Source organism: Mirounga angustirostris, unplaced genomic scaffold (assembly GCF_029215605.1).
Source record: "Mirounga angustirostris isolate CCGP_5_RB_7025 unplaced genomic scaffold, mMirAng1.0.hap1 SCAF_10, whole genome shotgun sequence".
Classification (NCBI taxonomy): domain Eukaryota; kingdom Metazoa; phylum Chordata; class Mammalia; order Carnivora; family Phocidae; genus Mirounga; species Mirounga angustirostris.
In genome coordinates this window covers 76,521,193-76,533,919 of record NW_026991718.1, presented here as the reverse complement: position 1 = coordinate 76,533,919, position 12,727 = coordinate 76,521,193, and the positions used below count along the sequence as shown (strand labels likewise).

The following is a 12,727-nucleotide window of genomic DNA, read 5'->3' as shown; positions in this document are numbered from 1 at the left end:
TACCACTGTAGGGTTAGCTAACACCATCACATCACATAATTACCACGTCTCTTTTGTGGTGAGAACATTTAAGGTTTTGGCAACTTTCAAGTATATAATACAGTATTAATAACTATAATTGCTATGCTGGACATTAAATCCCTGGAACTTACTCATCTTCTCACCAGGAGTTTGTACTCTTTGACCAACATCTCCCTCTTTCTGCATTCCTCGACCCCTGGTAACCACCATTCTAAGTCTCTGTTTCTATGAGTTCAGCTTTTTTAGATTACACATATAAGTGATATAGAGTGTTTGTCTGACTTCATTTAGCATAATGCCCTCAAGGACCACCATGTTATTACAAGTGGCAGGATGTCCTTTCTCATGGCTGAATAATATTTCTCTGTATATATATACATACCATATCTTCTTTATCCATTTATCCGCTGACAGACACTTTGATTATTTCCATATTTTGGCTCTTGTGAATAATGCTGCAATGAACATGGGGGTGCAGATATCTCTTCGAGATCCTGTTTTCATTTCCTTTGGATATGGGAAGAAGTGAGATCGCTGGATCATATGGTAGTTCTGTTTTTAATTTTTGAGGAACCTCCATATTGTTTTCCTTAGTGGCTGCATAGTTCATTCTATTTCTTACCTTTTTAAAGGTCCATTTTTGTTAGATGTCCATCTGTTCTCTTATTTCTAACCATAACAAAGTATCCACATTTTATCCATAACTCTTTCTTCAGTGGCTATACATATTGCCTCTAGTAACCCTACCACCACAAACAGCCCTGCGTGAAATCCTCTTACAGGTTCAGTATGGACTGTCATGCAAATTTCTTTGGAATATAAGCCCAGGAGTGGAATGCATAGGTCATAGAGTGTGAGTACACTTCACTATCTAGGTATTGCCTGATTGCTTTTGTGAGTATCTGTGCCACTTTATGCTCCTCTAATAGCAGTGCATGTGTAGTTCCACATCCACATATTTGCATTAACCCTTAACATTAGCCAACTTTCTAATTTTGCTAGTTAAATAGGGATAATGTGATACTTCATTGTTAATTTTGTATTTCTCTGATTGCTATTAACTTAGAGTATCCATCTCTTTATATTTTCCCAGTGGAAGCCTGGTTAAGCTGATTCCTATCTTTTTTTGATATGTCCCATTAACCTTTGAACATTTCTTTGCTTTCTGATTCAATAAGACATTCTAGACTTCCTTCTCTTTTCCTTGTCCTAGACCTAGAATTAGCCAAAAGTACAAGAAGTCCTGGTTTCTTTTGATGGGGAGTGACATTTCAAACCCATATCTGGGCACCAAGTGTGCTTATTGCTCTGGACGTCATTGCTTCTAGGCTTGTGTGAACAGATCTGTGGAGAAACATGTGCATATATATATACTTTTAAAGATCTTATTTATTTATTTGACAGACACAGAGAGGGAACACAAGCAGGGGGAGTGGGAGAGGGAGAAGCACGCTCCCCGCTGAGCAGGGAGCCCGATGCGGGGCTTGATCCCAGGACCCTGGGATCATGACCTGAGCTGAAGGCAGACGCTTAACGATTGAGCTACCCGGGCACCCCAAAACATATGCATATATATAAATGCATATATATTGAGGTACCTGGGTAGCTCAGTCGGTTAAGCATCTGACTCTTTTTTTTTTTTTTTTAAGATTTTATTTATTTATTTGAGAGAGAGAGAGAGAGAGAGCACATGAGAAGGGGGAGGGTCAGAGGGAGAGGCAGACTCCCCGCTGAGCAGGGAGCCCGATGCGGGACTCGATCCTGGGACTCCAGGATCATGACCTGAGCCGAAGGCAGTCGCTTAACCAACTGAGCCACCCAGGCGCCCCAGCATCTGACTCTTGATTTCAGCTCAGGTCATGATCTCAGGGTCGTGAGATCAAGCCCTCTCTCTAAAAAAAATTTAAAAAATAAATGGATATATGTAAATCATGTCTCATACTAATAATTCTAATTCATGTTTTCCCAACTCAGATCTAGAATCATAGAGTTCTTTCTCATTTTTCCCCATTTTGTACCTGCATTTCACTCCCCCCCCCCAATTAATTGGTAAAATATTACCTTTAAATATGTGGTAAAATTTGCCAGTAGAGAGTACTCCTGGGCTGGAATTTTCTTTGTGGTAAGGTTTTAAATTATGAATTTAATTTCTTTAATAGTTTTTTGTTTTATTTTAAGTGTTGAGCCCAGTGTGGGGCTTGAACTTAAAACCCTGAGATCAAGACGTGAGCTGATATCAAGAGTTGGGCACTTAACCAACTGTGCCACCAGGTGTCCCTTTAGTAGTTTTATTTTTTGTAATGCTTACATATATTTTTTTAATTTACCAGTTTTGGTAAGCTGTGTTTTTCTAGGAGTTTGGCAATTTCAGGATAATTTTCAAATTTACTAACATAAAGTTGCTAATATCATTCTATGATTGTTTTACTGTTTGTAGCATCTGTAGCTGTAACTCCTTTTATCATTGCTGATACTGATATTTTGTGCCATCTATTTTTTCTTTCTCAGTTTTGTCAGGTAGTTATCAACTTACTAGTTTTTTACCCCCAAGACCTGTGAACTTCTGACTTCATAGATCATCTCTATTTTACATGTTTTATTCCATTGATTTCCATTCTTATTTTAACATTTCTTTCTTTGTACTTCCTTTAGATTTAATTTGCTGTTCTTTTTCTAATGACATGGATGCTTAACTCATTAACTTTTAGGCTTTTTTCTTTTCAAATATGTAGATTTAAATTCATGAATTTTTCTGTAAGCACAGAATGAGCTGTATTATACAAGCTTTTAGTGAGTTCAGTTTTTCATTTTCATTCAGTTCCAGATAGTTCTTAATTTTTATTCAGATTTTGTCTTTGATCCATGGGTTACTTACGCATGCATTGATCTATTTACATATTTATAGGGAATCGAGTTATCTTTTTGTTATTGATTTCTAGTTTAATTGGGCCAGGACTAGAAAATTATGCATATAAGGGGCACCTGGGTGGCTCAGTCGTTAAGCCTCTGCCTTCAGCTCAGGTCATGGTCCCAGAGTCCTGGGATTGAGCCCTGCATCGGGCTCCCTGCTCAGCGGGAAGCCTGCTTCTCCCTCTCCCACTCCCCCTGCTTGTGTTCCCTCTCTCTCTGTGTCTCTCTCTGTCAAATAAATAAAAAATCTTAAAAAAAAAAAAAAAGAAAATTATGCATATGAAAGAGTTATAAACAAAGAAGAGATAGAATAGAAAATAACGAGCAAGATGGTACTTTAACCATATCAATAATTACATTAAATATAAATAGTTTAAACACACCAATTAAGAGACCAAGATTTTCAGATTAAAAAAGCAAGACTCAACTAACAATAGAAACCCAAAGTATAGGAAGCAAAACTGACAGAACTGAAGGGAAAAACAGACAATTCAGCATTAATAGAGTCTTTAGTACTCTACTTTCAATAATGGATAGACTATCTAAACAAGAGATAACAAAAGAAACAGAAGTCCTGAAAACAGTACAGAGCTCCTAGGCCCAGTAGACATCTATAGAACATTCCACTCAACAACAGAGTACTTACACTATTCACACACACATAGAACATTCTCCAGGATAGACCATAATGCAAGCCCCAGTAAGTTTTGAAGTCATACAAAGTATCTTTTCTGTTAACTTCATTTTCTAATTAAGTAAACTGGAAAACAATACAGGAAAAAAACGAATCTTGAGATATTAAGCAACATATTCTTTAATAACCAATGAATCAAAGAAGAAAATCAAGAGAGGAATTAGAAAATGCTTTCAGATGAGTGAAATGAAAATATAACATACCAGAACTTATGGGATGCAGCAAAACCATTGCCCAGGAAGAAACTTACAGCTGTAAATGTCTTAATCAGCAAAGAAAACAAATCTCAAGTCAGAAACCTAACCTTCCACCTTAAGAAACTAGAAAAAGAAAAATAAGGTAAAAAATAATTAGAAAGAAATAATTAAGACTAGAGTAAAAACAAATGAAATACAGATAAAAATAATAGGGAACATTAATAGAAATTGGTTCTTTGAAAAGAGCAACAAAATGGACAAACCCTTAGCTAGACTGACCAAGCAATAAAGAGAAAAGACTCTCAAATTACTAAAATCGGGAATGAAAGAGGTGACATTACTATTAACCTTATAGAAATTTAAAAAAGGATTATAAGGGGATACCATGAACAATTACATGCTAACAAATTCATTAACAGTTGAAATGGACAAATTCCTGAAGACACAAATTACCAAAACTGACCTAAGAAGAAATAGAAAGTCTGAATAGACTTATAAAGAGTTTGAATTAGTAATCAAAAAACTTCCCAGAATGAAAGCTCAGATGCACAGAAAGCCTTATTGATTAATTCTACCAAAAATTCAAAGAAGAATTAATACCAATCCACTACGAACTCTTCCAAACAATAGAAGAGGGAACATTTCCCAACTCAGGATGTTAGGCCTGCATTACCATTTTACCAAAACCTCACAAAGACACTACAAGAAAACGACAGACCAATACCCCTCTTGTTAAAATTCATCCACAAAATAATAAAAACCAAAATCAGCAACACATAAAAATGATTATATACCGGGGTGCCTGGGTGGCTCAGTCGGTTAAGCAACTGACTCTTGATCTCAGCTCAGGTCTTAATCTCAGGATCGTGAATTCAAGCCCACATCTGAAATTCAATTAATATAATATACACCATGTTAATACAATAAAGGGGAGAAAAACATGATCATGTCAGTAAACACACACACAAAAAGGATTTGAAAATACATCCTTTCAGGGTAATAACACTCAAAAAAACTAAGACTAGAAGAGAATTTCCCTAGCCTGATAAAGAACACCTATGAAAGTCCCACAGCTAACATCATATTTAATGGTGAAAGACTGAAAGATTTCTCCCTGCATCAAGAACCAGGGCAGTTATGCAAGAAAAAGAAGCAAAAGGCACCCAGATTGGAAAGGAAAAAGTAAAACCATCTCTATTTTTGGATGTTATACTCTTGTATATGGAAAATCGTAAGTAATCCACTTAAAAAAAATAGAATGAGTTCAGCAAGGTTACAGGATATAAGATCAGTATGTAAAATAAATTATATTTCTATACACTGGCAATGAGCAATTAAAAATTAAGAAAACAATTCCATTTATAATAACTCAAAAAGAGTAAAATACTTAGATATAAATTTAACAAAAGTAATATAAGACCTGTGTGCTAAAAACAGCAGACCATTGTCAAAAGAAATTAAAGAATTAAATAAATGGAAGCCATTTCATATTCATAGATCAGAATAAAGATGGCGATACTCCCTAAATTGATCTATGAATTCAGCACAATCCCCATCAAAATCCCAACTGACATTTTTGTAGAAATGGACAGCCTGACCTTAAAATTCACGTGAAATAAGAGGGATCCAGAATAGCCATTCTTTTAAAAGGAGACCAATAGAGAACTTTCAGTGCCCAATATTAGAAACTTCACATAAGCTTTAGTCAAGACACTGTGACACTGCCATAAGGAAAGACATAAATAAATGGAAAAGGATTTAGATCCCAGAAATAGAACTTTACATTTATTGCCAGTTGATTTTGACAAGGGTGCCAAAACAAATAGATAAAGAATAGTCTTTGCAACAAATGGTGCTGGGACAACTGGGTATCCACATATGAAGGAGTTAAGTTGGATCCCTGCCTCACACAAAATTAATTCAAAGTGTACCATAGAGCTAGATGTAAATGTAATAAAGCTAAACTATAAAACCTTTAGAAGAAAATATTGGAATAGATCTCTGTTATGCAGTGGTTTCTTAGATATGACTCCAGAAGCACCAGTGATAAAAGACAAAATATACAAATTGAATTACATAAAAAATTAAAAACTTTTGTATTGCAAATGATACCATCAGGAAAGTGAAAAGACTCCACACAATGGGAGAAAATACTTGCAAAAATCTCATAAGACAATTTAATCCACATTGTATAAAGAACTCTTAAATTTTATTCTTTTAAGTACAGGGTTTCCTTATCTCTCCTTGTTGACACTTCATAAACTCTTTCAGTTAAGAACTAGTTTATATTTGAGGTGCCTGGGTGGCACAGTCGGTTAAGCCTCCCACTCTTGGTTTCGTCTCAGGTCACGATCTCAGGGTCATGAGATCAAGCCCCGGGTTGGGCTCCTCACTGAGTGCAGTCTGTTAAAGTTTCTCTCCCCTTCTCCCTCTGCTCTTTCCGTCCTCCTTACGTCCCTTCCCCCAACGTATGTGCATGCACTCTCGCTCAAATAAGTAAATCTTTAAAGAAAAAGAATTAGTTTGTCATTTTTTTTAAAGTTTGGATTTTACCCATTAATTTTGTCCATACTCTTTAAATATTCCTACAGTCCATCTTCTAAACATTACCATTTCTAGTTATGCCCTACATATTTGCTTCTCTTTTGTTTCTTTTAGCTCTTTTAAAATAGTCTATATATTTTTTTCTTGCTGAATTCTGAACTAAATTGTCAGTCTGATCTTCCAACTCACTAACAGATTTTTATCCACCTTTATACATTATATTTTTATACTAATATTTTCTTTTTCTATTGGATTTCTTACTTTGTTTTACTAATGTCTTGCCATATCTCCTTAAATATATCCTATTGTGCTTATTTTTAGTTCTTGGTTCAACTTTTCCAACTTCAGGTGTGTATATTATGCAGAACTTACCAAGTTAAATATACTGTGACCACAACCAGCCCCAAAATCTTAGTGGGATGTAGACTGAAATCAGCACTCCTATCTGAGAAATGGCATTTCTTGGAACAATGTACAAGAGGAAAGAGTAAAAGATGACTTTTAAAAAACTTAATGTTATATGTCACTTTTACTCACATTTCATTGGCCAAAGAAAATCTTATGGCCAAGCCTAATGTTAATGAAGAGGAGAAGTATAATCCTCTCACAGGTTCTGTCAGCAGATTAGGAACACTACAGTTTACCACAACATGGTATGTTTTCTAACTGATTATACTCCTCACAGATCATGTTATTTTGATGTGTGAACTTAAGAGCTCCTGTCTTGTAATGCATATTGAGGTAAGGCAGAATACCAAGCCTTTTTGGTTCTTGTCTCTTGTGAATTTAAGAGGGGAGATTTTTTTTTTTTTTGAAGATTTTATTTATTTATTTGACAGAGAGAGAGATAGCGAGAGCAGGAACACAAGCAGGGGGAGTGGGAGAGGGAGAAGCAGGCTTCCCGCTGAGCAGGGAACCCGATGTGGGACTCAATCCCAAAGACCCTGGGATCATGACCTGAGCCGAAGGCAGACGCTTAACGACTGAGCCACCCAGGCGCCCTAAGAGGGGAGATTATCCCCAAGGAAGAAAGATCCAGTTCCACACTCACATATGTGTAAAAACTGGTAATTGTCCTATGTTGGCCACCACTCTATCTGATAGTGCTTAAGCAGAATCATCTGGATGGAGGGGTCTTCCTAAATTGTAATCAAACAGCTCTTGGTCTTTGGAGGACCAAAGAGAGGAGTTAGAGGTGGGTATGCTCCAGGGTAGTTGATTATCAGATTTTTACCTCTCTAAGCCCCTCTGCTGTTCTAGTTTGAGGGGGCAGGCTCTTGATTGTCCCAAGGCAAGCAGGGAAGGAAATGGAGAAGAATAAAGTTTTGAAGACTTCCTCTACCCTAGCCTCTCCTTGCCAGCTTAGGCTATTCTTTGTCCCTCACTTTTCCCCGCCTTCCAGTTCAAGGCAACCTTCTGTTCCCCCAAGGGTTTCTTGCTGTTTTTTAGTTAATCCTTGGGATCAGTACCTTTCTCTAGCTTCTACATTTTTCCAGCATTGTTGTTTGTGTATGTATGGGGGTGGAGTGTTCAAGGAGAGCAGTAGCATGAAAAAAATGAAAATGTGGACCAGAATAGTTGCCTGAGGAGAGAACCTTGTGAAAGAAATTGTATTTGAATTAGAAAATGAGGATTTGGATTGGCATAGAGGATAGGGAGGAAAACGCAGAACAAAGAGATTGGTAAAGGCATGGGGGGCTATGCCCATGAAACCAGCCTGAGCCAGGTTGGAAGGCTGTGAAAACATAGGGAGTTAGTTACTTGTTTAGGTTGAGTGATGTCAGGTTACGGAGGACCTTAATTTCCACTGGGGAGGGGTGTGGAGGGGAGCAAGCTCACCCATGCACACTCTTACCAAGTGCCTGTGCTAGATAACGTGGAGACTGCACGGTGCATATATAATGTAACCTTTGTCCGAACTGGTGCTGATAATCTTGTTGAGGAAGTAAGACTGGTGCCAATTAAATGATTAGAGAGCATTAAGAAGAAATGTAATTTATATGCAGAATTCTCTGATGCTGTAGGAATCAGGAGGCCTGTACAACTAAGATTAGCTGTGTACGTACTCAATGGACTACATAACTGAGGAGATTTCACTTTTAAGACAAACTATAATGTGGATGCCAAGGAGAACATTAAAATGCATCTGTGGGTATCAGATCACTGAGTGTGTGTTTTATGTTGTTACTTTGAGAGCAGAGTTTAGTATAATCAGTTAGAACATGGACTAAAGCCAGATGGTCTGGATTCTAATTTAGATTCCAAGTATGACTTTGGACAAATTAAGTAACTTTTCTGTGCCTCAGTATCCTCATCTATAAAATGAGGACAATAATTGCCCCTAACTCATAAGGCAGATCGGCTCACATAACTTTTGCCACTCAGTTTTTCCTAAATTGAAGAGCATGTATCAGTGGAATTTGGGGAGAAAAGGACATGAACATTTAAAAGAAAAAAAAAAAAAAAGAATTAGTAGGAAAGCAGGGTGGTATTACAGAAAGCAGTGCAAGCATCTGACCACTTTGTTCCCTGCCTGCTTCCTCACTTGACTGTAAGCTTCCTCCAAGCAGAGACTTGCTTCATCATATACCAGCCCCTGGCTCAGTGTGTGACATAAAATTGGCACTCATCATATATTTGTTGAATGCATTTTCGTGTGTAATTTTAAATATAAACCAATTTATAATAGTTTTAGATGTTTGGATATGTATTTGTCCAATAGTTTTGATATTTAATTTTTTTAACAACTAGAAATGATCTTTGAAATATTTCTGACAGGTTTTTGTTTTGTTTTTTTTTACAGGCCAGTTGGAATGCCAAAAATGGAAAAAGTTTACTTACATAATCCTAGTTCTGAAGAAACTATTACTTTAGTATCAATATCTGCTACAACATCACATTTTCATGCATCATTTTTTCAAAATAGGGTAAGTATTTCTACTAAAAATGTTTCCCTTGAGTTTGAAATTGAAATATCTAGATTTTTTTATGTATAATTTCATTTTGCTATAATTGAAATCCAATGTGAATGTTCCGTATTTGTTCTGGGTTTCAGTTTGCCCCATTTCCTAAGAATTATCACTTCTACTCTTAACACACATTGTTTTTCTCAACATGAAACAACTTAATAATTCCACTTTGAACCTAGGCACTCTGAAAAATGTAGCAGTCAGATCTTTAGTTGATTTTTTTTTCCTTTTTAATAATAATTCCTCAGCACTGTGTTAGTTTTCTATTGTTCCATAATAAACTACTACAAACGTGATAGCTTAAAATAACACCCACTTATTAGCACATAGTTTTTTTTATAAGCTGTAAGTCCAGTGGGCTCTTTGCTCAGAGTATCATAAGGCTGTAATTAAGATGTCAGTTGGACTGAGTCCTTGACTGGAGATTCAGGGAAAATCCACTTCCAACCTCATTTAAATTGTCCACAGAATTCAGTTCCTTATGCTTATAGAATTGAGGTCTCCATTTCATTGCTGGCTCTTGGCCAGGGACCCATCTCAGTTCCCTAGGGCACCCACATTGCTTGTCACCATCTTTAAGCCCACAGTAATGTGTCATATCTCCCTCGTGCTTCAGGTCTCTTTGGCTTCCTCTTCTGCCAGCAGTGGAGAAAATTCTGCCTTAATCATGTCATCAGGTCAGGACTACCTGGATAGTCTCCTTTTTGATGAACTGCGTCAACTAACTAATGACCTCAGTGACATTTGCAAAATCCCTTTTATTGTGTAATATAAATAACCATAGGTGTGGTATCTTCTCCTAGTCACAATCTCAGAGATTAGGGCAGGAAATTTGGGGGCCTGTTTTAGAGTTCTATCTACCACAAGTATCCTCTAAAATTTAACTTTATAATCATTTTTGTAGATAGTATGCAAACTTGTAATTTAAAAAAATTATCTGACCAAAAACTGCGGTCTTCAGAAATTTTGAATTTGAGACAATACATACATTAAGCTTTAATACATAGGCTGCTAAAATAACTAATAAATGAGCTTCCAAGAAAGCTAAGTAGCAAGTATCAGAGGAAGGTAAATGAGTGGAACTAAATTTCATCTTCCTGGAGTTTCCACTGACTCCTTTGAAGAGTTATGACCAAATAAAAAGGATCTTTTTTTAAAGCAGCTAAAATTATATAAATTATTGAGATTTTACATTCCTCCTTTCAAAAATCCTATTTCATCATATGCTGTCCTTAGCTAGCAACTTCTGGAGTAAAAAATAAAATGACATAATTTTGGCTTTTTTAAATTTAAAAGTATTTTGGGGCGCCTGGGTGGCTCAGTAGTTAAGCGTCTGCCTTCAGCTCAGGTCATGATCCCAGGGTCCTGGGATCAAGTCCCACATCGGGCTCCCTGCTCGGCAGGAAGCCTGCTTCTCCCTCTCCCACTCCCCCTGCTTGTGTTCCTGCTCTCGCTCTCTCTCTCTGTGTCAAATAAATAAAATCTTAAATAAATAAATAAATTTAAAAGTATTTTATTAGCAAAGAACTGATGAGTTAGCATGTTACTTTCAGTAATAAAAATTTTATTTTTGTGATACCCATGGAAAATGCCCCTTTTCTAAAGTATGTCTTAAAATAAATTTTCCTGGAGTTATTTTTTGTTGTTACCTAAGGGATGTTTTCAGAGCTTTTATAAACATGCTGATGTTCTCAAATAATAGAATGCCTGTGCTGGGGAGAGACTTATGTATTCATCTAGTCCAGTACCCTCATTATACAAATGAACAAAGAGCTCAACTCCAGAAGGGTTTGCCCCTGTCATGCAGTTAATGACAAGAGCCAAGTTGAGGGTCTAGGTGCTCTATTGGCCTACCCAGTGATTTGTATCTTATTAAGCTATGGTGTGGGACATATATGTTACCACCTGCATATAGAGGTGCACTTATGTGTAAATGCAACCACCCAGCTTCCAGGCATGGCCAATGTGCAGAGACATGTTGGGTTAAAGAGCAAAATAGTGAAGTGAGAATGGAAAGAGTTTAAAAATAGTTCGCAACTGCATTACAGATTTTATTTTTAACTCATTAACGTTCTTTGCTAATTCGAGCAATGTTTTGTTGTTTTTAAACGCCTAAGCTTCACCCTTGTTAAAGGCCAGGGTTTCACTTTTTTCATGTTTTGATCATAAGACAAAGACTAGACCAAAAACAGATGGTTAACAGGGACCATATAAATAATGTAAATGAGAGAAGCAGGCCACATGGAATGACCTGGGGAGCACGTGGCTGGTCCAAAGGGATCAGTCTGCACTTGGCTCCAGCCGGTGGTTACCATGTGGGAATGTAAGCCCATGCCCGGTTCTTCTCATGTTCCAAGAAGAATCAGAAATAGGAATTTTTATATGATAACTTCCAGTTTTTACACATTGAAAATAAATTCAGTTTTAGAAAGACAGATGGTGTAGACCAAACAAAACAAGCTAACGGCCACTAGCTTGACATTTCCGAACTAGACTCTCCCAGGGACTTATTTCTACACATGAACTTTATGCAAAGAGAAGAGTTTTTCCGAAAATTCTTCAAAAGATAAACTAAATGTATATGTTAGTCGAAGGATAAGTTAAAAATCAATATGTGTTTTCCATTGTCAGGAGATGGAATTAAACAATAAAAATAATCTATACCTACAGTTGAGTCACCTAGATTTAGCTTCAGAAGAAGATAGCCACGGTCTGTGCTGTCTTCTCTTACTTTCTTCTTCTTCTTGGTTTCCATCTTAATTTCCTGCAGTAAGGTGTGGACTCCAGCAGCTCAAGAAGTGGAGGGGAGAAATGGAATGAACTCTTGGGGGAAGAAATAACCTTGTTTCCCCTCCACTTCAATTTTATGCCTACGTTAAGAGCCTTTGGTGAAAGATGAAAAGAGTCTTCTCGTGTCCAGGAGAGCAGACCTTTTCTGTAATTTTATTTTAATTCTTTGTCACCTTCAGAATGCCTGGTCAGATCTTATTTCCTTGAGAATAGAACATTTTCTGTAACTCACTTAAGTTTTCGGTTATTTACCAATATCATCTCTATATTAACTAACCAGTAGGAAATAGAGAAAAGAGTAGTTATTTTTTTAAAAGACCAAGTTTTATATAACCATGTCATAACCCACAGGCAAATAACCCCCTTAGTAAGGTCTTGTTTTAACCTGAAAATCAAGAATAATAAGGGTAATAAGGAATGTGGTTGTGTGACAGTTTGTTTTTCTATATATGACTTCTAATAATTATCTGTTATTTGTAATTACCTGTTAATTAACTATAATTGTCTAGTTAATTATACTTACAATTTAAAATTCCATAATATTAAGATTGCAAATTAGACCTATTCATCTTTCATGACTGTATTGTATATTGGCCATAAAA

General features: G+C 36.5%; 1 protein-coding gene across 4 annotated transcripts in view; it reads left to right on the top strand.

The window, feature by feature from the left end:
* The window catches only part of TMEM131 (transmembrane protein 131), a 241,020-nt gene that overhangs the window by 126,834 nt on the left and 101,459 nt on the right, over positions 1–12,727 (top strand). For all 4 annotated transcript variants that reach the window (XM_064572578.1, XM_064572577.1, XM_064572580.1 and 1 more), the window contains one exon: positions 9,170–9,293. In XM_064572578.1, coding sequence (XP_064428648.1) covers positions 9,170–9,293 — 124 coding nt within the window. The remainder of the gene's footprint in view (positions 1–9,169; positions 9,294–12,727) is intronic.